Below are 24528 nucleotides of genomic sequence, written 5' to 3' on the forward strand. Positions count from 1 at the left end.
ATTTTAATTGGGTAATTGAAAACAGTTTTTTAAATATAATTACTGAGAACATAATCTTCTCAAGGTTTTAATCTGAACAATCACTTCTGGGTTTATCGTTTTCGGTACAATAGGTGCTTTTACAAGACCAAAAAGGTTATATGTTTCAAACCTTATGAAACTGAACCAAGAATTAAACACTATTTATAAAATATGACCAATAGCAATAAGTAGACATTATTTATGAAACTAGACCAATAAGTAGACATTATTTATGAAACGAAACCAACAATTATGCACTATATCTAAAACTAAACCAATAGATAGAAACTATTTATGAAACTGGATCAAGAACTAGACAATATTTATAAAACATAACCAAGAACTAGGCACTATTTATGATAGTGGAAAAATACCTAGGCATTATTTATGAAACTGTACTAACTACTATACACTATTTATGAAACCAAACCCGATAACTAGGCACTATTTATGAAACTAGACCAACAAATAGTGCAATACCGTTCAGTTTCATAAATAGTGTCTGTGATGGACGCACGGATCCTGCGAGTCAGGTCTTTTTAATTTTTTTTTATTTTTAAATTGTGTATTTTTCATTAAAATTTAAGTTCTTTTGTCATTTTTATTAAAATTTAAGAGTTTTTCATTAAATAAAGTTATAGCATGGTTCTTGGTTAAAATAAACTTAGCCCAAACCCTTTTCATGAAAGCTTCCTCATTGTTTCATTATAACAGAGATGAGACCCGCATATGTGGATGAATCCTACCTCTATTAGAAAAATTGTACAAATGATAGTACAAACAAATGGTAAATATAGCACTACACCTTTGTTAAAGATGTGGTTCAAGTGCATACAAATCAAGTCCTCTCGTCACATAAGATTGAAATATCATTTGACATTAGAAAAATGTTGTTGACTTGCGACAGATCTCTTATCATGGAAATGAAGATCCTCCGAATCCTCTTTGTAAAGATATCGGAGATCTTCAAATCGTGTTCATTATGGATTCCAACTCCCAAGTCCACCTCCAACATCAGGAAACAACGAAATAAGAAAAGCTATGGGACAGGCATAAACTATAGCACACCATTTTATATTCTTTATTCATTCAACAAGATTTCCGAAGATCCGCGGTTCGGGTGCGTCTGCTCGCCTCTTTTACAACCACAAGAACAAACGAGAGAGTGGATTCACTTTCCCAAACTACTCTGAAAATAATTAGAGGAAAACTTGCGCAGAGTTACCTGACTACGACAACTCTCACGCTGCATCGGATGAGGTCAAAAACACATACAAAAAATAGCTTAAATTAATTCATTTCTCCCTCGGAATCCAACAATGTTCCGTACCATAAGAGACCGCTCTCCGATTATACCTGTCGGACAAAAACGATTTGTTTCTCGCATTCATTTAAACCAGAACGAAATAGACTCTGAACTTACGGAGTTGGTACAAACAAGAAAAACAAAAATCCACCAATCATAAGAAACATTAACAAAACGAACTGATCAATCAGAATTTTAATCGATCTATTAACCCAGTAATGGGTGGCTCGATTCAATACTACTACTTTACACTCTTAAAATATAAAAAATGTCGCCGTACCCTGCAAAAGCTCACTCCAGAGTACATGAGCACCCAGCAGCACTATACGACTGCGTAAATCTACGAACGATATTAACCTGATATCAGAGTCCATTCATTTTGCATTGTAGTTGATGCTGCGCTGGCTTCAAACGCATCAAGCTGCCACGCAGTCCGTCCTACTGACCCAGCTCTGCCAATCAACAAGAATTGGGTTATCTTGGGATCGGAAAATCCAAAATACAGAAGTATTGAGTAAGCGTTCGATGCAAATGCAAACGCAACTCATAGTAAAGACCTTTAATATATATAGGCACCTTACACTTTTTAGGTAGTTTGATACGAACACAATTATAAAATTTAGAACCGAGTAAACGTCAGCAACTAACCAATAAGCAGAAGAGGAAACAGAGAGAATGTATGTAGGAAGATAGCATTCTCCGTACGCCATTTGGTGAAGGTCGGATCGTCGATAGGTGGTTGGGGATTACTCCCAAACAAGTAGCCCAACTTGTCTTTTCCAGCAACAAACATCTCAACAATTTGAGACCAAACTCCATAATTAGCACCATTGAGTTTGATGTCGATGCCAATCGAAGCAGTAGACAAATCATGATGGACAATCTGTGTAACAACTTGTGGTATAGGTAGGGTAGGATTCATGGTAAGGTCGGTTAAGGTAGTAGTGTTTCGGGTTGTAGTGTCTAGTGTAGGAGTAGAATCGGTTAGGATGGAGTTGTTTCCACCGTGGAGTGGTGGTAGGTTCTCCATGGGATGGCCGAGTTTGCTTAAGGGAATGGGCAGAGCAGAAATCCTAGGCCATACGGCCCACTTCCAACAATACCGATATTGTCCCCAACTTAGTAATTACCACCTGCACAATCCGTCAAGTGTGTGGTTTTATCACAAAAGGCTTTGGTATTAGTTAGAGTGGAATTAGGGTATTTACACTCTTCTTTTTGTCATTGATACGATCGACGTGGGACATTTCAACACACCCCATCACGTGTGACCCAATTACCAAATCACACGTGGGAGATCCACACATCGACAACCACGTGGAGCCAAGAGGACTCACCCACGTGGGGCCAAGGGACCCACCATCATCGCGCAAGGCCAAAAGGACCCACCCATCAGGTGGCAGTACGATACGGGCCTGCTCCCTTACTCTGATACCATGCTAATTAGGGCTTATTTTGGGGTTTAATTTACTGATATCATTCTACAAGGAAATAAACATCAAATAACCTAATTACAATCTGATTACAAGGACTCAAATAGGTAACTAAACTAATTACAAAAGGTCAACTCTCCAATACAATTGTTATGATGCAGTATAAGACAAATTGGAAGGCTAGCTTAATATGATACAATGCATTATATGTGAATTAAGGTTTTCAAACAGATTATAATAATAACACATTCTGCAGGCTAGAGAGTATCTCTCTCCTGCAGTGAATTTTCGGTTACAAGGGGAATCCAACATTTCCATCTCGTCTTCCCAAGCCACTTGAGCTAAGACTCGTACAGAGGTTTTATTCCACTTAGTCGTATAAAAAAGAAAACTAACATAACAATGAAGCAAATGAAATTTGACAACATCTTCATGAGTACTGAGACATCATGTTCGCATCATTTTACTTGCGTTTAAGCACGGCAAGAAAGATGATTGCAGTTTCAGTCGCTGACGCAATGATGGAGGGTTGCTCTTCAAGTTTCTTGAGATACGAGTCAAAGAGCTCATCTAAGATTTCTTCTCCGAATTGCTGCTTGATGACTTCCTCAGAGGCAGCTCTCGCGTGAGATACAAAGAGTTGGATTGGAGAGACAGTGGGAGGAATCGGAATGTGAGGTACTGTTTCCAACTTCTTTAAACTAAAATACTCATTTCTTTCTACAGCAGCTTCCAGTTCTTGGGGAGTCATGTAATACACAGGAAAGTTAAATGTATCTACTTTATCTTCACTTACTACTCCCTGCGCAAAGGAAAAACACATGGAAGCCATAAATAAAATTTCTTGTGTAATTAAACGCAAAACGAGAAATAGAAATACCATTGCTCACCTTCCTAGCCATGTCCATGAGGCAAGACCCTATAAGTTGAAGGCTCACATTTCCCGGAGAGTCAGAATGAGGAACAGTATTGGGCCGGCCTGGAATGACGAGTACCATGATTCCTCCGTCTGCAATCTCTTGTGCCCTGGCATTCAGAAAGCACTCCATGTCCTCAGCATGTTGAGCTTCGTAAGCCCTTACGACTTCATCAGGGGAGTTTGAGTAATGAATTCGTCCTTTGTTCCATGCTGGACTGTTTTTGTCCACCACCTCTTTCGGTACTCTAGAAAGCCAATGAAGGGCAAGAGTTGAATGAAAAAAATGAATAGACGTACTAGGAAATAGACGACCATAGAAAGAACCCGGCACGCCCGCAGCGTAGTATCGCCTGGTCTGCGGGAGGGATTTGAAGAGCCTGTTAAAATCATTCAGGGTATGATCATTAAAGAAGACTTGAAATTCAGGGATCTGCGAATTCAGCCCATGGCTCTGAAACTTGAATTCCACAGCTTCGATTATGTTTTCAACTGAGATAAATGTGTTTGGCCCGACAGAGCAACCCAAATCAGCAATGTAAAAGGTGTTAGAAGATAACAAGTCGAGCTTTTCTGCAACTGCCTTGCTTAAAAGTTCTTTGGCACCATCCACCGCTCCTTTCTGCAAGGATTTACAAAATACAAAATCATTGTTCGAGTTACCGGTTGTGCCTTAGTTCGTCCGGAATTTCGTATACAAAGAGATCAAGGACTTCGATAAAAGTGAGCACTACAAAATAAGAGACTTTGAAATGAATTCATATAAACCTGAAAAGTTGAGTTGTTGGCATAGCTGTTGGGGCCATCTCCACCTTTCATTGGATACTCTTCGGAGAACTTACTTGTTTCCTCGACTGCAGCCATCTCTCTCTTTCTCTATGTTTCGCTGTTGTGTATGTCATGTATTGTATCATGGGGGGGTCATTATTCTTATATCTGCATTTCGGCCGTTCCTACTCTGCTACTTGACGCTATGAAAAGAAAGTAAAACAATTAAAATTTAGGAAACGTGGAAAGCATTGGAAAGTAAGACAAACTGGTTGTCTTTTTCTGATTGTTGAGAAAGTCTTTGTTTGTCCTTTCTCCCTTGTCTCTCTCCTTCGCCCCCTTCCTATTCGCTTGATTCCTTCCATATTTGATCGTCCTTCTACGTATGTCTGACTTTTACATTCAAAGACGCTGTCTGCATTCCCATACCCAAAATGCTGCTGCTAAACTTTTCTCCGTGTCGAAACTAAAAGATTGCCCAGCGACGGGGCTTTCTATGTTATATAGCTGCCTTTAGTTCTTGGATTATAAGGTATATGTATATTTGGGAACGTTACATTAATTGTTGGTGGATTGAAAGGTCTCTATCTTCTTCAAACCAATGATGCAGAAAACTTTGGTAGCTCAAAGATTAGCAAGATATGGGTTCTCCAATCATTTCTATGGAAATGACACCACCAAATACACATAACACGAAGAGGAATACTTAAAAAGAAAAGCAAGGATTATGATGGCCTTGTTTTTGCTTCAAACTTCAAAGGACAAATTACCTTCGTACCGTCGAGGTTTTTCAAAAAAAAAAACATATTAAGGTCCATTTGGTAACCATGTCAAATTCAACTTTTTTGAAAATAAAAAACTGAAATCGAAATTGTTATCAAACGTTTCCGAATATTTATGTATAAATGCTAATAAATTTTGGCCAAATTTTTTTCGTGATCTTTGTGGTGATACTCTATTTTTAAATAAACTCTTGTGGTGAAAAAGCTATTAATTGTAATCTTATGGTGAAATTCGTTATCAATCATAGTCCAAATTAGATTTTTCCTCATTCTTCTGTCATTTGTAGGGTAAAATTGTTATTTTTGTTTTTATTGATTCTATGAACCAATCATAAAGCGCCATATGAACATAATTTTTTTTTTTAACTTTTAGAACTACAATAAAAGAATAAATAAACAATAAAATTACAAGGTTCATATTATCAAACTTTCTCATTTCAAGAGAGCCAAGAGTCCAAATTCAAGGTTTAAAAAATCATAAAGTACCTCACCATAAGTTATTATGCAAACATTGAATTTAGTTTTATTTTAAGAAGAACAGTGGTGGACGGCACGGCTAGGGTTATGTGAGAAGCGGGGGAAGGTGGTGGGTGGTCGTCGTGGCTGTGGCTAACAAGAGTAGGGATTGGGGAGGGATTTTTTTTTTCCCTTCTATTTTTGTTGATTATAAAAAAAAGTGGAATTACCAAAAAGAAAAGAAAAAAAATGGAATGACTTTTTTTCCCCTGCATGTGGATGAGATTTGAACAGAAATTTCAATTTGGATTACAATTCATAACGAACTTCACCACAGTATTAAGATTAACATTTTTTTTCACCACAGGGGTCGATTTAAAAGTAGTGTCTCACCACAAGGATCAAGAAAAAAATTTGGTCATACATTTTTACCTAAGAATATGACAGAACTAATGATTTAAAGTTTGCTAGAAGCAGCTGGTAATTAGGGTGGAACTTAAGGAAGTAATTAAAATGTACAGCGGCTGAGGAGAGTTGTTGGAGAAGCTGTATTCTCCATCCCGGCGATCATTGCATGGACTTCAGACGAACGATGTCCAAACGTCCTACGTAATATGCTTATCTTTTTAATTTTATATATATATATATATATATATATATATATATATATATTGTGGAAACCTTATTCTAATTCTTGACAAAGATGTCTTTTAAAATAAAACTATGAGTAAGATCAAAACCTAATTTTAGTCTCTTGATACATTAATCACTTCATTTATGTATCAAAGGTTTCTTCCTAATTTCAATGAATTAATTATATTTCCTCATAATTTTCATTTTCATTTCATTCATCATAATATATTTTGTTGTAAACATTTAGATAAACTAATTTTTGTTATACAATATATTTCAATATACTTTGTCTTTCTCATTTAGGTACATTAATTCATTTAATATATTTTGGTAAATCAAATTCGGTACACACATTTAAGTGCATTAATTCAATATAATACATTTCAATGCATACATTTCACTACGTACATTTCGGTACAATATTTCAAGATGATACATTTCAGTCCAAATATTTCGGTACCAACATTTAAGTACATTAATTGGATCTTTCAAGTTTGTAGAATGTTAAATAAAATTAATAAATTAAAAAACGGTTTTTTGGTCAAAAATAACTTAAAATTTGTAAATTAACAAAATTCAAATATTTTAATGACAGACATTGAATAAAATACACATTAAATAATTTGAATTAAAGAGGCAAACTATAATCAATAAGTAATCTAATACTAAATTTTTATTAAATTTCAAACTTTTTCTTAGATTAAAGTTAAAAGGCCCCTTACATATAAAAAAGCACTAAAAATTGATGGCCCGTTCTGATGACACAGCAATGCCATTTTTGTTTGACCAACCGTAATATTTAACCAATGCTTTTGTTTGACCAGAATTGATAGCAATGGTATGTTTCTGGGTTTTGCAAGACTTAGATCCTCTCCGGACTGAATCTAGAGATCAATTAATAACAACTGTTCATCAAAGATTGTGCAGTCACAATTAATTAAGCGAGCTATATAGAGAAGTAATCAGTATCAAGTTTATTGGGCGTCCCCTCCGGTCATACGAAACGATTCTTGATCCATTTCTGTCTGAAAATTTCAAGAAATTAATCTAGCAAATGCTTACATGTACATGCTTTAGGGAAACAATAAATTGCAATCTCATTCTATTTATTAACTACTAGTTAATTAGAGTCAATCATGTCATCTTTGAATGTCGATGCAATGGTAGTTAGAAGAATATTATTAATAGTTTAAACAGGATTAGTATCGGTGGAGCGGATATGCGATCTAGTATCTATATATATAGTTAATTAAAGTACATTATTCAAACATGCCAAATAGTAAATTAAGGTGCATGTGGAGTTGTTGGCATAACATGTTGTAACGTGTTGGGGGCATCTCCTCTACCCCTCAGCCTCTAGGTCTGTCTGTTTTGGGGAAGGTGCATGTGGAAATAACACGTTGAACTGTTGACAAATCAATGAGATCTCAAGGGGAACAAATCCTTAATTGTTTGTATACTTAGCTTTTTATGTATTTGTCTAGTCAGGAAGTCAACTTTAATTTTTATGGAGTAGATTGTGCATGTCAACTTTATATATTTTCTTCTTCTTCTAAAGGATAAATTACATAGTAGTCCCTTAGTTTTGAGATCTATTACAACCTCATACAGCATCTTTAAAACATTTCACTTTCATACCTTACAAACTATTTTATTTCAAAATAATACCTCTGTTAGATTTTCCATCCATTGACCTGTTAAATGCTGACGTGACTGTCACATTTGTGCTAATATGGCTGACAAGTGGCAAAAAATAATTTTTATACATCAAAAATATTATAATATTAACCCTATTTAAAATAAAAAAATAAAAAAAAATAAAAAACTAAGAAAAACCCAACATTGCAAAGAGCACCCATCTTGACCCGAACTCGCAAGAATGCAAAGAGTACCCACCTCGACCCCAGCATTGCAATCAACCCAACCCTCCTACCTCGTAAGCTCACACCCCTTCCCAAAACCATAACCAAGCTTTATAATTCGAGTTGGGGGTCCCTGAATTCGAGCAATACTAGCCCACATCTTCTCCATGTTTCTTCTCTAGCGAGCTCCACGATGCCCAAATCTCAAAATCACAGCACGAACAAAACCCAAATCTCAAATTCGACCGAATTAATCACGGAGAAGGAAGATGAATCTTTTGTTTTAAAGAAGCGAGAAAGGGAGAAAGATGAATCTTTTGCTGCAATGAGACTTTGAGTGGCTGGAGATAGTTGGCGAAGAAGAGAGTGTGCTGATCGGCATCAGTCTCGGAGAAGCCTGTGGAAAATCGATCAGCACTGTTGAGGGACTGAAGGTGTAGACAGGCTTGATGAGGGTGGAATCGAGGGTGCAGCAGATTTCGCCCTCCTTGACTTGCTGGAAGCCGCGAGCTGCTGGAAGGCAGAATCAGGATCTCAAATTCCACATTTTACAGAGGAGAGAGATGGAGGGGGAGAGAGAGGTCAAGGTGGGACCTGCGCTGAGGGGTGCTTGGGTGGAGGGGATGGACGGAGGGGATGGATGGATGGGTAAGGGGGAAGGATTTCTGGTTTTGGGTTTTTCTTGTTTTTTTTTTTTAAATAGGATTAATATTATAATATTTTTAATATTTTTTTAACAATATAAAAATTAAAATTTTCTACTACTTACATGATAATACGTGGTGTACAACTTTGTATTACGGGTACAAGGAAAAATTTCTTCAAAATGACACCCAAGCAAAAGAAATTGGATGGAGAGCTACATTTAATTATGTAAGTATGTAAAAAATGTGAAGGAATTTTAATTTGGTAATTGAAAACAGTTTTTTAAATATAATTATTGAGAACGTAATCTTCTTAAGGTTTTGATATGAACAATCACTTCTGGGTTTATCGTTTTATGTACAATAGGTGCTTTTATAGGACCAAAAATGTTATATGTTTCAAACCTTATGAAACTGAACCTAGAATTAGACACTATTTGTAAAACCTGACAAACAAGTAGACATTATTTATGAAACTGGACCAATAAGCAAACACTATTTATGAAATTAGACCAATAAGTAGACATTATTTATGAAACTGGAATAATAAATAGACACTATTTATGAAACGAAACCAACAATTATGCACTATATCTAAAACTAAACTAATAGATAGAAACTATTTATGAAACTGAACCAGGAACTAGACAATATTTATAAAAAACATGACAAAGAACTAGGCACTATTTATGAGAGTGGACAAATAACTAGACACTATTTATAAAACTGAATCAAGAAAGAGACATTGTTTATGAAACTGTACTAACTACTATACACTATTTATAAAACCAAACCCAATAACTAGGCATTATTTATGAAACGTGACAACAAACTATGCACTATTTATGAAAATAGACCAACAAATAGTGTAGTACCGTTTAGTTTTATAAATAGTATTCAGTTTCATAAATAGTGTATGTGATGGACGCACGGATCCCGCGCGTCAAGTCTTTTTAATTTTTTTTAATTTTTAAATTGTGTATTTTTCATTAAAAATTTAAGTTCTTTTGTCATTTTTATTAAAATTTAAAGGTTTTTCATTAAATAAAGTTATAACATAGTTCTTGATTAAAATAAACTTAGCTCAAACCTTTTTCATGAAAGCACCCTCATTGTTTCATTATAACAAAGATGAGACCCATATATGTGGATGAATCCTACCTCTCTATTAGAGAAATTGTACAAATGATAGTACAAACAGATGGTAAATATAACAGTACTTCTTTGTTAAGGATGTGGTTCAAGTGCATACAAATCAAGTCCTCTCGTCACATGTTCTTATAAAATAAAATTTGTAAAAAATTTGGAAATCAAAGTTACGAACATATCGATCACATCGACAATCATAAGATTGAAATATCATATGACATTAGAAAAATGCTGTTGACTTACGACAGATCTCTTATCATGAAAATGAAGATCCTCCCAATCCTTTTTATAACGATCTCGGAGATCCTCAAATCATGTTCATTATGGATTCCAACTCCCAAGTCCACCTCCAACGTCAGGAAACTTAGAACGAAATAAGAAAAGCTATAAGACAGGCATAAACCATAGCACACCATTTTATATTCTTTATTCATTCAACAAGATTTCCAAAGATCCGCGGTTCGGGTGCGTCTGCTAGCCTCTTGTACAACCACAAGAACAAACGAGAGAGTGGATTCACATTCCCAAACTACTATGAAAATAATTAGAGGAAAACTTGCGCAGAGTTACCTGACTACGACAACTCTCACACTGCATCGGATGAGGTCAAAAACACATACAAAAAATAGCTTAAATTAATTCATTTCTCCCTCGGAATCCAACAATGTTCCGTACCATAAGAGACCGCTCTCCGATTATACCTGTCGGACAAAAACGATTTGTTTCTCGCATTCATTTAAACCAGAACGAAATAGACTGAACTTACGGAGTTGGTACAAACAAGAAAAACAAAAATCCACCAATCATAAGAAACATTAACAAAACGAACTGATCAATCAGAATTTTAATCGATCTATTAACCCAGTAATGGGTGGCTCGATTCAATACTACTACTTTACACTCTTAAAATATAAAAAATGTCGCCGTACCCTGCAAAAGCTCACTCCAGAGTACATGAGCACCCAGCAGCACTATACGACTGCGTAAATCTACGAACGATATTAACCTGATTTCAGAGTCCATTCATTTTGCATTGTAGGTGATGCTGCGCTGACTTCAAACGCATCAAGCTGCCACGCAGTCCGTCCTACTGACCCAGCTCTGCCAATCAACAAGAATTGGGTTATCTTGGGATCGGAAAATCCAAAATACAAGAAGTATTGAGTAAGCGTTGGATGCAAATGCAAACGCAACTCATAGTAAAGACCTTTAATATATATAGGCACCTTACACTTTTTAGGTAGTTTGATACGAACACAATTATCAAATTTAGAACCGAGTAAACGTCAGCAACTAACCAATAAGCAGAAGAGGAAACAGAGAGAATGTATGTAGGAAAATAGCATTCGAAAAGCCTTACCCTCAAGACCAAAATTGTTTAAGCACTTGATCTGTTGCGGTAATTTGAAGGTTGATCAATCACTTTTCCAACTGCAATAGTTTTTCCTGCAGAACGTAGAAATAACATTTACTACAACATGCCAAAAACATCCTGGATGTATAAACAGAATGGCGAAGGCAAGGTATATAGTACCTTCGGTACGAAGAGTAAACCTTCCAAGTTGTGGAAAGTCTGCAAACTTCTCGATGCAGATCATGTTACCGACCTGCAGGAGCACATGAGCACAAGGTAAGTGAACCAGGTGCGACAAAGATGTTTAAAATTTACTACCTCTCTTCTTTTTGAGGGGGGTTAATAAAAAAAGTATAATGATACAAACCTGAATCTTGCACACAACAACGGCACCATTCTTGACAAAACGAATATGCTTTTTCATAGGTTTCTTTGTCTTCGGATCCATTTGACTTACAAGCTCTATAATCTCACATTCTTCAACAACCGAGTGAATATGCAGGACAGCTTTATAGCCAGCCGTCAAGATTGCCTTAAGAGAAGAAGTATATGGAGGGCTTCAGATAAATACATACACATGTTCATCAACCAAGATCATAAGACAGGGAGAGAGAGAGAGAGGGAGAGAGAGAGAGAGAGAGAGAGAGATTCAAACATTGTCCAGCAGTTCAAGGATCTGCAACTGGGCGAAAAATTCTGTTACAGCAGGTATTGGATTTGCTGCATTAACCAAAAAAAAAAGTATATTAAGAGCAACATATGCGAAGTAAACATGGGGACAACATAAGGGGAGGAGGGAGGAGGGAGGAGGGAGGAGGGAGGGAGGGAGGGAAAGAAAGAAAATAACACAATAACTGATTTTATGAAACTAAAACTAACCAAAAACAGTTTCAAATGGTTTTCAATTTTCTTTATTTTAATTCTACAAGTCTTCCCTCCTCTTATCCTCACTTCGCTCTATATCATCTCTTTCCCATCTCCATTTTTCTTACATCTCTTCACTTAAAAATAAATAAAAGCCAACTAGCTATTCTTTAGTGATGCTTTGGTTTCCAATGTCGCTAGATGTTCCAAGTTCAAATCCCCCACCCCCCAACTGATAAATAAGTAAGATAAATAGTGACAATTTCTATAAACAAATAAAGATACGTGCTCAAACTTTAAAGGGAAAAAACGAATATGCAGCAGTAATGCAATTTTTTACTTTTAAGGAATAAAATACTAGAAAACTAAGAATGGACAAAGAGTCTGGTGAAATGCCGTGAAATAGAACTTACCAACACTCGACAAGACAAAGCCTGACAATATATCTTCATCCTCAATGCCCGATAATCTAACCCGTAGATTTTCACCGGGGCCCGCACGTTTCACCCTATCATCATCAATGTATAGAGCAACAGCCTTCACTGGAACCTGCAAAAGAATGTGTTGAATTGGATTTTTAGTATAAAATCTTTATAGAAAAAAGGTAAGATTATAGAGGAAATAATATTTAAAAGGAACCAGAAGGAACCTTATTTGGCATGACAACCAACGAATCCCCTTCACGCACTGACCCAGATTCCACTTTGCCCATAACAACTGTTCCCATGTCCTTGAATCTGTCTATGATAGGCATCCTACAGAAAGGAATTCAGAGGATTAAAGAAAATTAGAGATAATACATTAACCATAAATCACCAATTCCTGTCACAGTTTACTAAATCACTAGGGAGCCATTGATCCCCCACCTCATCCTCCACCCTCCGTATATTTTCATTAAGTGCCATTGCCAATGACCGTAATACCATTTCCAAACAAAGATATTGTAAAGAAATTTGAGTACAAGCCACTCCTCACACTACAAACTGACAATATAATGCTTCCTACCTCAGTGCATTAAGAAGTAACTGTTGAAAACTTTCAAGGGAAATTTTTTTTGCAAATATAATAGAAAATATCACCTCAATTAGTAAAAAAAAGTATATGCACATCAATCAGACTTCTTCAAAGAAAAAAGATAGATTCAAATACAGATGCTTACTTACGACGTTTGAAGGCAAGGTTAAAAAACAGACCACATACCTGAATGAACCTTTAGGATCTCGTAGAGGAACTTCAATAGAATCAAGGACTTCGAAAAGGCAGGGACCATCCCACCACGAACAAACACTTTTATCCAATCTGGTTTTTATATTTAAACCAATCAGGCCAGATATAGGCAGGAATTGCACATCTGCAGAGGCAAAGTGCAAATCAATAACATCCTATGTCAACACACATAATACAAACCAGTGCCTCAAAACTACCATTACCATCAGTTCAGATAGAAAAGAAAAAAATCAAAATGAAAGAAGAAATCCACTAACATAACATTTACTTCTGTGACAGAAAGGTATCACAAGCACAAATAAGAGAAACAATAGCATAAAATCATGATCAACTATACCCTACTTTAATGTGCTGACTTGAGCATACATATTTTCATTGAAATAAAAGTTTCCATTTTTGTTTTCAATCTCATAAATATGAGCAAGTTTTTGCAGGCCGCAGGAGTTGCCTATTCCTCAACGCTTCCCCAATTTTCCTCATAATATCAAAAAAAGGAAAACATGCCTGTTAGTCCCCTTTTTCAATCCTTCTATCGAACATAGGGTCATCATAGTTTGAGAATAGTAAAATGATTGTGGCCTATTCCCCACAGTATAAGTTACAACTTAAATTAGAAATCCAGCATAATTACTAAGTCAATGGCATTAACCCAAACAAAGAGAAAAATAGAAAGAAAGATATGACTTCCCAAATACCAAAACCATAAAATAACATATCTATAAGTTTCTGAAGAAATAATTATCACGTACGGACGTACCTTTTTTCACATTGTAGCCTGATGCTTTAAGGAATGGCACCATCTTTGACCCAATTTCATCATACCTGAAGAAATTATGAAATTAAAAACATAAGAAATCACTAATCAATAGGGGCAGGGGCACATACAAGAGCAGGAGGGTGTTGGATCCGAAAAATCGCTCTAAAAGAGGGTAAAGTACCTTTCTTTTGACCAGTTCACAGTGGGATCATCCATTTTATTCACAACAACAAGCAACTTAGACACACCCAATGTCTTAGCAAGTTGAACGTGTTCACGGGTCTGCCCACCCCTCTCATACCCAGTTTCAAATTCTCCTTTCCGAGCAGAAATTACCTAAACAGAAAGAGAAAGGAGAAAACCGAGAGACTATTAAATATACAAAATTTACCTTTGCTGGGTTGAAGCAGTAATTAAGCATCACGAATGTAACTCACCAGTACTCCTACATCAGCTTGAGATGCACCACTGATCATATTTGGAACATAACTTTTGTGGCCCTGTTAATAAACATGCACTACTCAGAATCACCCGAAAAAAGCAAGCCAAACCATATTGTCCAAGAAAATGAAAAATATGAAGTCTTGTTGTGATTCGTGAAAAAGAAATTAACTCACGGGTGCATCCAAAATCGTAAATCTTGATGTTTCGGTTTCAAAGTGGGCCCGCCCCACTTCAACTGTTTTACCCTGCAATAAGATTCCCAAAAACAAATAATTAGAGCCCAAATAAGCTGTTCTTTGACAAAACTAGCTGTTGTAAGCATCCAAAAACAAATAATTATAGCCCAAATAAGCTGTTCCTTTGACAAAACTAGCTGTTGTAAGCATCATTAGTTAGCATTTGACAATGACTTAAAGATTGACAATAACATTGCAACTTATCAAACCATACCTTCTCTCTCTCTTCCTCATTGGTATCCATAATATATGCCATATACCTAGCAGATATGACATAACCATAGTCAATGGGGAGTGATCCAAACACAAAAAGTTCATGCAGCATATGTAAGGTCCATTTTTGCATCAGATGATATGTTAATGCAGTTTTGAACTACAAAATTTTGCCACTGAATGACACATTAAGAAAACCAAGAGAAGGAATGTAAAAGAACATTATGAGATACCACTAAAGATCTGTACTAACATTGTGGAATTGTTAACTAGTTATATGCATGTCTCAGATAAAGTCAAAAGTTACTGATATTTTGAGGGAAGATGAGGATCTTGGGGACAAGGGGCTAGGACACAATAAGATAGCACTAGGATATGCTCACCAGCTTTCCCTACTTTTGTCCTTTGCTTCTTTTTCATATTTTTGGATCGTACGATCATCAACCTGACCGCTAAGGAAAAGAATTTGGCCTCCTGTTGTGGACTTTCCAGCATCTGCAACCAAGACAAAACACGTTATTAAGCCCTGTTAGGATTTACACCACAAAATGGAACTTTAATAGCAATGGGTAAGTGTATGGTTCTAAGTTAAGAAGGCACGACAATAATCGAAAACGAGATTTGTTAGATAAAGCAACCTTGTGATAAAAATTAACTTACCAACATGGCCAATAAAAACAACATTCAAGTGCCTCTTCCTATCTAATTCAATGTCATCATGTTCTTCTTCAGGCTCTGGGATTTCCTTCGCTTTCCCTGCATATCCAATCCAAACATTAATCTCCCAGAAGTATATTAGAATAGAATTTGGTATGGAAAATTACGAGTGATGCAGTACGAGTTATTATTTAAGAAAAAAAAGACACAAAATAACAGACAAAAACAAATATGGACTGAGCTTCGATAGTACCTTTATGCTCAACTACAACTGACTGATCAGACTGCGTATGAATCTCTTCCCTGGGATCTGAAATTGTTCCAATATTTGGAGGGAAAAAACAGAGTTAATCTTCTACATCAATCTCCCATCAAGCCAAAGTACTAGGCAAAAGCATCTAGAAATCACATGCCCTACTTCCCATCAAAAAGATCCCGTACAAGATGGAGAGCCAAAGTAGAAAATTACAGAAGGGAATAAAATTTCTGCATATCAAGTTAATTGCATCAAATAAGTAGCACTAACAAGATGTGATGTGGGTAATCAAAAGCAAAAGGAAAATTAAACAAGCACTGTCAATCATGCTACCATGCCTTGAAGTATATATAACCAGAAACTGAAAGTGATTTTGTAGCCGCCAATTTTCATTTTTAAAGGTACTCTAGGTTCCGTAGTATTACTCAATAGTCATTATAACCAGTTACTGGGAGCATTTAATGATAAGCGTATCACATGTTAATAAATCACAATCAAAATATGCCCTCTCAACCCATAACTCTACTCAACAAAACAATAACATAATATTGAAATCGACAATACTACCAACCTTCCTCCATCTTACTCTCGTTCTCTACTTCCGGCATTGCTTCGTCTGGCTTAACAGCCCCATTATCTTCTGCTACATTTTAACCAAACCATCGGCTCAGCAATTAAAAACTTACCATCGCACAGCCATCATTATCATTTACCTTAACCAAAACAAATAAATTCAAATTCCGTTTTAGAGTTACCTTCCGAATCAAGCTGTAACGATCGGATTTCCTCCTCGATATCTACGATTTACAGAAGTTTGAATCAAATCTCAAAAAATCAGCCCCATTAATTTCGAATAATTCATAGGCATAGCAAATAAGCGCCATGCACTAAACTTTATCCCGAACTCCTTCACTCAAATTACCAGAAACAAGGAAAATCCAAACAGATAAAAAAAAACGACTGCATTAACAAATTTATTCGGTGTAATTTATTTATTTTATTTCAGCATCCAACTACCGAAGCTAAACCCATCCTAACCATAATTAAATACTACAAAAACAGATAAATTCGAATAAAATTAAACTAAATTTCCAAAATTCGCAAACTCCTGACGAACTGGAATACAAGCAAAAAAGATTCAGATCAGAACTAATAAATCGCCGGGATCTACCGGAGCTTAATCGCCGAACAAAATCAATCTCCACAAATTAGACATTAAAAAGATAGAAGATTGAAAATTCGAGAAATCAAGAACCGAGATTTCTATAAACAGATGATTAGATTAGGAGATTAGGGTTTAGAGTTGTGTACCCATGGATGGCGAGGGTTTCTGTGAGATTCTGTAGCGACCAGCTAGGGTTTTTATGCGACGCGAGCGAGGAAGGACGGTGAGTGATAAAATGTGAATACTACTACTCCGTGTACAGATATTAATGTGTTCCTGTGTGGGGATTTATATGGGTGGTGCGCTGCTATACACTCAATTTTTACTACTCACTTCAATTTTTAATAGATGAATCAAATAAATTAAAAAATATTAATATTTATAGAGATGTATTTAATTGGGAATTTAAGATATTTTAACAGATAAATTTATGAATTTTTATTAAGTTTAACTGATTTGTAGATATTCTATGTAAACTTTTGATTCAATTCTCTCAAAATCTCATGGGGAAATGTGAGATTTGTGGATACTTAAAATACACTACAAAATCTAGGGGTGGGCACTTAGAACCGAAAACCGAAACCGAAACACGAACCAAATCGAACTGTACTGAACGGTTTGGTTTTGCGGTTTTGAAACTGAACCGTAACATAGAAAACTGTTTGGTTTCAGTTTCGGCTTTTGTAAACCCCACTGAAACCAAACAAAACCACAAATATTAATAAACATTTAATTAAATGTCCATATTAGATTTCATGTTTTAACTGGTTGTTTGTTAGAATCCATACATTTAGTATAGACTCAACCACACTAGAATATCATCATTCATCACTTTCTTTCGTTCATTAACTCAAAGGACATTTGTTATTTTATACTATCAAACACACACACACACACATATATATGTACAAGGCTGGACTAATCTTGTTATCAAGAGTCGAACAATGATCTAATGAAGTCCACTCATTTGAAGCATGATATCACATATTTTAGTTTGAAAATTTCGCTCATATTTAATGAATTCAAAGTTATTCAACTTATTTTATGTTATACCTTGTATGGGACACTCTTTTGTTGCACAAACATATTTTAACATCACAACTGCATGCAACATGCTAATTGTTTACATAACAAATGTCTTTTTCCTATTGCTACTGGGAAATGCTTATTAATATGTTAAATTGCAAATTGTACATTTTTTCTTAAAAACCAAACCAAAACCATTTGAAACTACACCGAACCAAATCAAACAATTTAATTTCATTTCGGTTTTGGCTTCAAAATCGCACTGAACTGATCCGTAAAAAATTTCAGTTTCGGTTTTGATTTCACTCAAAATCGCACTGAACCAAACCATGCCCACCCCTAACAAAATCTCTTCAATTCCCTATAATTCCTCAACTTTTCCAAATTCTTTAAAGGGTAAATTGTCAAAATGGTCCCTGAGATTTGTATAACTCATCACTTTGGTCCCTGAGATTCCAAAAAGTGGTCCCTAATATTGTCCGCCATCCATCATTTTGGTAATTCTGTTAAAAACTTCATTAAGTGTTCCAGAGCTCTTAGCCATAAGTTTGGCCAATTTTCAAAGCTTTGTAACTAAATCGTTTATTAACCAAATTCGACCCATAATATATCAAAATGAAGATAGGAAAGTGTAGAATAAGATTATATCTATTTTGAAGCCAAATGGTTGTTGGAGATTGCCGGAAAATAGCCTCAAAGTTGACTGGTTCGAGTGAAAACTTAAAAAAACTAGGTAAACTTTAAACGTTCATAACTTCATCAGTACTCAACGAAATCAAGTGATTAAAAAAAAATCATACTTCTCGACAAGATGAAAAGAATGGTACATTTTTCGACGGATAACTCGTAGTGGTTTGGCCGAAAAATGACTCGAAAATGGCTAACTCGAGACTAAAACAGCAACTTTCGAGCCGTTTTCCAACTATCGAAAATGTACCATTCTCTTCGTCTTATCAAGAAGTATGATTTTTGTTTTTGAATCACTTGATTTCATTGAGTATTGAAGAAGTTATGAACGTTTAAAGTTTACCCAGTTTCCGGTGAGTTTTCAAGTTTTTACTTGGACTAGTCAACTTTGAGGCTATTTTTCAGAAATCTCCGGCAACCATTGGGCTTTAAAATAGGTATAATTTTATTCTACACTTTCCTATCTTCATTTTGATCAATTATGGGTCGAATTTGGTTAAGAAACGATTGAGTTACGAAGCTTTGAAGATTGCCCAAACTTCCGGCTAAAAGCTTCGGGACACTTAATAGTGTTTTTAACGGAATGACCAAAATGATTGATGGTAGACAATCTCAGTGACCACTTTTATGGATTTGGAATCTCAATTACCAAAATAATAAGTTATGCAAATCTGAATGATCATTTTGGCGATTTACTCTTTCTTTAAATTCTAATTCTAATTGAATACACCTGGAATGTTATAAACTTCTTTAAAATTCTAATCGAATACATCCGGATTTCTAAGGATTTTAATAAACCATCTTAAAATCCTGATTGAATACACATTGAATTTCAGATAATCACTTAAAATCCTGATTAAATACTCATAATTCATTAAAATAATTAAAATCCTCCAAAATCCCAATTAAATACAACACTCTAATTTGTTGAATCAAATGAATTAAGAAAATTAATATTAAACAATTAACAAGAATTTGTGAAAAGTAAAAACACGTGTTAATAGCACCATCCATTTATATGTGTTGGTTTTTGCTTACTGTTTAGTATCCGATCTAAGCGATATTTGAATTAACTAATCTAACATAGTTGTTGATGCACAAAATCAGTGAGGAGGTACAACAGAAAGAGTTAAGTTTGTGACATTCGCTAGATTGCTCCTGTTACTAATGTGGATAAGTGTGTAAATGGATAGAGACATGGACGCAAACACAAGATGTACGTGGTTCACCCAGATTGGCCCACATAGTAGAGGAGTTCTCATTAATTGTAAAAGGTTTACACAAGTACATAGGTTCAAGCTCTCATTTAGGGCTGGTTTGGTATTGCTGTGCTTTGAAAAAAAACTGCTGTGAGAATAAGCGGTTGTGTTGTGAGAATAAGCGGCTGTGAAATAAATCAGCAGAGAGTTTGGCAAACTTTTTTGTAAAAGTGCTTTTGGAAAAAAAAAAGCAGTCTGATAGTGGGTATTTTCATTAAAGGAGCACTGTAACTCCGTGTGCTTTGAAAAAAAACCAGTTTTCCAAAGCTACAAATAACAGCTTCAGCTTTTTCCTTTGATTTCAGCTTATTCTCACAGCAGCTTCCAAAATAAGCCATTTTTTTTTCAGTTTACCAAACACCTAAAACCCTCACAGCTTTTTTTCATTGGTGCTTTTTTTTAAGCACCTCACTCCCAAACCACCCCTTAGTGAGTACAAGTGAATGATTTAGTACAAATGACATTATGAAATATTGTGGGATAATGATTTCCTTTTATAGAAGAGAGTTTCTAGCTTTGTTTTGACATTGACACATGTCGTGTTGTGATTGGCTTTTGATGTTGACACGTGTCGCGCTATGATTGGCTTCTGATGTCGACACATGTCGCGCTATGATTGGCCTCTTGGTTGGAGGGAAACTCTTATGGATCCTTGACGGTATAACGTTGACCGGTGCTCAGTAGTTTCGGGATTGATCAAGTATGGTACAAACAATAGTCATACGGGTATTTTTTATCTTTTTATGATTGGAGAGGTATTTGAACTTAGAGAAAATTGTAGTAATGATCCATTAACTAAAAATCGATGCTCATTAGTCCCTTAACTCACCAGAATGTGCAATATGGTCATTTTTATCAACTCCATCAGAATTATGTCAAAATGACTCATGTCGGAATGACCATTGCTACAGTTAGATTAAAGTTAAGAGATTATTTCTCCAATTGAGTTAAAGTTGAGGGACTATTTATCTAATTGGGTTAAAGTTGAGCGCCCATTGCTACATTTTTTTTGCATTTTGTTTTCTATATTTGCCTCTTGATTCAGCCTTACGTGCGTGGCACGTGACTTATTTTGACAGAAGTTTTAACAAAGTTGACGAAAGGACAATAGTTGCACGTTTTGATGTATTAAGGGACTAATGGTCATAAATTTTTAGTTAATAGACCATTGCTCTAATTTAGTTAAAATTAAATGACCGTTGCTACAATTTCATCATGAACTTTTGTGCATAAAAAACCACATTGCTCTAGGCTAACCTAACTACGTGCGAAGTATGTACAGTCAATCAAGCCTTATATATGTAAATGGATCATCTAATGACTTCGCCACGCTTTTTCACTTTTCGAATATTAGAAAGACTCACATAGACATTCAGTCTCTCATAGTCACCGTTGTGTGATTATACACAAAGTTATATGTTTTATAAACTGATTTGTTCCCATCATTACAAAAAAAAAAAAAAAAAAAAAAAACCTCTTGCAAAAGTGAGGTCATTTTTTAAGGAATAGGATCCTTTTGGATCCTCTTTGTGGGGATCCAAATGATTATTCAATCATATCCGTTCATCTACATCGTGCGGTTAGAAATCATTTTAAAATTTTAATTTAAAATTGAATATAAATAGTATCTAATAAAAACTAACCGTATAATATATAATGAACGAACACGAATGACTGATCATCCGAATCCTATAAAGGGGATCCTTGTCCATTTTTTAATTCATAGAATGAGTGAGAGGTTTAAGATTATTTATTATTTATTTTTCGGATTACCAGGCCTTGCTCTGATAGCCTCTTCAATGGGCCATATCTTTTTAAATCCTATGATGGGGGCCCAGGCTCAAAAGTAGATAGCAATTGGGTGCATATATATAAATCGGACCCAAGCCCATGAATGGGACTTAACGAGGCCCACGGTAACAGGCGTAGGGGCGCAAGCAGGGGAGACGAACGGGAAGCATAGGTATCGTTTGATATGAGACGGGACGGAATAGAGTGGGACAAAGCGTTCCGTCCTACATTTGATGTGCCTAAAACAGATGGAACACGTTGTTCAACGGGACGAATTTTAGGTGAATTTTCGTTCTGACTCATCCTCTGGAACGACTCGTTCCACATTTGTGGAACACAAAATTATAACATATTCGTCTCCTTCTTCGTCCTCATTGTTTACATCCGAGGGCATTTTACTCTATGTCCGTTCCGTCTCGTCTTGTTTACATACCAAACTATACCAGAGATAGCGTGCTCACAAAGCAGTCGGTCCCACCTGCCCGAGGCTGAGCTGTATTGTCACATCGACGTCGCTTTTGTCTAATCAAAAGGAAATCTTAATTCAACAGCTACCACTCATTTCACCTCAGACTTTTTGTATTTTCCCCTACTTCACTGCCACGTGTCGGTCGACTTACTGAACTCCTCTTTTCAACTTTAGAAAAACGTACAGCCGAGTTTTGAAAATCAATACAAATTTCTCACGACAATTTTCTCTTGAAAAATATCATCTCGTTTGATGAGTGTTTTTAGTAAAATGCTTTTAGAACTAAATTTTAATAAAAATGTAAGTTAATTTGAAAAAAATACTTGAAGTACTTCTAATAAGAAACATATACAGCTCGTTTAGATGTGATTTTAAAATAAAAATAACTGAAAACATTTTTGGTGAAAATCTTTTTAGAATTAATCTTTAGTAAAGATGCAAGTAAATCTTGAAAAAACACTTAAAATGCTTATCGGAAGGATCACATAACCGACACTTTAACTATTTTTGGAACTCAAAAACATTTTTTCTCAAAGCACTTTTAGTTATTTTAAAAATACATCCAAATGAGTCCATAATTGGTGCTTTTAGCAAGAAGCATTCCAAGTGCTTTTGGAACCTACAAAATCTTTTTTTCTAAATGACTGAAAATGCTTTTAAATAAAAAACTTGTGCTTCTTTTAAAGAGAACTTCAAGTGATTTTTCATAATTAATTTATATTTTTATTAAGATTTAGTTTAAAAATATATTTTTTAAAACAATTTCAGTCGTTTAAAAACATTTAACAAACTAATCATTCATTTACAAACGAAATTATTTTAAATGATATGTAAAAAGTAAGCAAATAATGTTGGGGCAAGATTCTGCAACTGCTTACACTTTTAGAGATACTTTAAATTTTATTTTTGTAAATTGCAAGTTGGAATCAAATTATGTTTGCTTATTTTTAACTTTAATCTTGCATTATTTAGCATAAATACACCATTGTATAAAACAACATGTCTTAATTTTTGTTAAGGAAAATGATTTTGCATTAAAATACGTCTTATCCTTTGTTAATAAAAAAATCCTTTTTTTCTGATCCAAAAGCCTTTTTAACATTTTAATTAGCTTACTTCTTTGACCAATAAACACTTCTAATCTTTTTATTGTTGTAAGTAGTTAAAAACAGTCACAAACATGATCAATATATGGTCGTTCGTTGATCGTGGTAGTGTAATTTCAAACTAATTTCACAAAATTAATTATAATATCACAACAGATTAGAACATGAAATTTGGAATTAAGCCAAAAATTAAGCAAGTAATAGTAAATTTATATTAGATCCGCACCATCCACTTGCCTCTAGGAAAAATAATACTAACCAACCATAAACCATTAAAATAGCTTCACTTAATATCCTTGTTACATGTAAGTTTTCTTCAGATTTTAATTTTGCAAACATAATGAAAAGGCTCAGAACATCTACTATATAAGTTGAAATTTGTCTAAACCTTTGGAGATATTGTAACAGTACATACGTAATGTGAATTGTTTTTATTTTTTTATTTTTAGTATATATATATTTTTACACTAGGAAAAGAGAGAGTTTGACTAACTCACACAATAAGAAACCTAATTTGGCATCGAATCTGTCATCCACGAAATTCGAACTAAGACCTCTCACTTATAATTTGAAAATATAATAATAGTACGCGCGTAACGTGAATTGTTTACTATACTCCGAAGTATGGAAAGTTTTAAAGGAAAACTAATGAAAAATGCTTGAAAATTTTGAGTTTTAATGATAATGATAAAATAAAGGGTAAAGTGAATAGTACCAAGATTGACTTTTTAGTTTAAATATGTGGTTTTTCGTTAAACGAACAGTACCAGAAGTTTTTAGTTAAACTTCCCAAGTTTTAAATGTTTAAACAATTAAACATTCATTAAAAAACATAAAAAATTAAAATCTAACAGTTAATATCTTAAAATATATCGTGTTCTAGATCCTATAACCTGTGATGAACTACAAAGACATGATACTCGTAATAAAAGGCTTTGAGATCGTTGCCTTTTCCGGGTATGTGATCTGATGTGGCTACTGGGAACTGTAGCAGTGTCACCAGTCAAAATCAGCAACGATAAATTGATCAGTGCGAGGAGAGGGCTC

The 24528-nt window shown here is 35.0% G+C and overlaps 2 protein-coding genes across 5 annotated transcripts; both read right to left on the reverse strand.

The window, feature by feature from the left end:
- Window positions 1-1465: 1465 nt before the first annotated feature.
- On the reverse strand, window positions 1466-17453 carry LOC126599262 (uncharacterized). 4 transcript variants are annotated; one of them, XM_050265612.1, is made up of 19 exons: window positions 17290-17453; window positions 16734-16775; window positions 16550-16621; window positions 15976-16032; window positions 15726-15821; window positions 15449-15560; window positions 15067-15112; window positions 14790-14861; window positions 14610-14672; window positions 14354-14508; window positions 14173-14237; window positions 13389-13539; window positions 12838-12943; window positions 12602-12737; window positions 11980-12044; window positions 11692-11856; window positions 11505-11577; window positions 11331-11416; window positions 1466-1779 (listed from the first exon to the last, which is right to left on the reverse strand). In XM_050265612.1, the coding sequence occupies exons 1-18, from the start codon at window positions 17291-17293 to the stop codon at window positions 11349-11351; spliced, it is 1548 nt and encodes a 515-aa protein (XP_050121569.1). In that variant the 5' UTR covers window positions 17294-17453; the 3' UTR covers window positions 1466-1779; window positions 11331-11348. The 4 variants fall into 4 exon arrangements, with proteins under 4 accessions (XP_050121569.1, XP_050121570.1, XP_050121568.1 ...); XM_050265613.1 differs by lacking the exon at window positions 1466-1779 and adding an exon at window positions 10678-11071 and having other exon boundaries at window positions 16550-16618; XM_050265611.1 differs by lacking the exon at window positions 1466-1779 and adding an exon at window positions 10678-11071.
- Window positions 2942-4675, reverse strand: LOC126599266 (loganic acid O-methyltransferase-like). Its single transcript, XM_050265618.1, has 3 exons — window positions 4445-4675; window positions 3651-4298; window positions 2942-3562 (listed from the first exon to the last, which is right to left on the reverse strand). Exons 1-3 carry the CDS (start codon window positions 4538-4540, stop codon window positions 3224-3226), a joined length of 1083 nt encoding a protein of 360 aa, XP_050121575.1. The 5' UTR covers window positions 4541-4675; the 3' UTR covers window positions 2942-3223.
- Window positions 17454-24528: the final 7075 nt, after the last annotated feature.

The sequence above is a fragment of the Malus sylvestris genome, chromosome 14 (assembly GCF_916048215.2).
Source record: "Malus sylvestris chromosome 14, drMalSylv7.2, whole genome shotgun sequence".
Taxonomy (NCBI): Eukaryota; Viridiplantae; Streptophyta; class Magnoliopsida; order Rosales; family Rosaceae; genus Malus; species Malus sylvestris.

What these genes read in the sequence shown, in the direction of transcription:
- LOC126599266 (XM_050265618.1), bottom strand. Translation starts at nt 4,540, where the DNA reads ATGGCTGCAGTCGAGGAAACAAGTAAGTTCTCCGAAGAGTATCCAATG. An exon ending in CCAACAACTCAACTTTTCAG is followed by an intron (nt 4,299 to 4,444) that starts GTTTATATGAAT and finishes AAATCCTTGCAG; the next exon opens with AAAGGAGCGGTGGATGGTGC. An exon ending in TCATGGACATGGCTAGGAAG is followed by an intron (nt 3,563 to 3,650) that starts GTGAGCAATGGT and finishes TCCTTTGCGCAG; the next exon opens with GGAGTAGTAAGTGAAGATAA.
- LOC126599262 (XM_050265612.1), bottom strand. An exon ending in GTTACAGCTTGATTCGGAAG is followed by an intron (nt 16,622 to 16,733) that starts GTAACTCTAAAA and finishes GTTAAAATGTAG; the next exon opens with CAGAAGATAATGGGGCTGTT. An exon ending in GTGAACTGGTCAAAAGAAAG is followed by an intron (nt 14,238 to 14,353) that starts GTACTTTACCCT and finishes TAATTTCTTCAG; the next exon opens with GTATGATGAAATTGGGTCAA.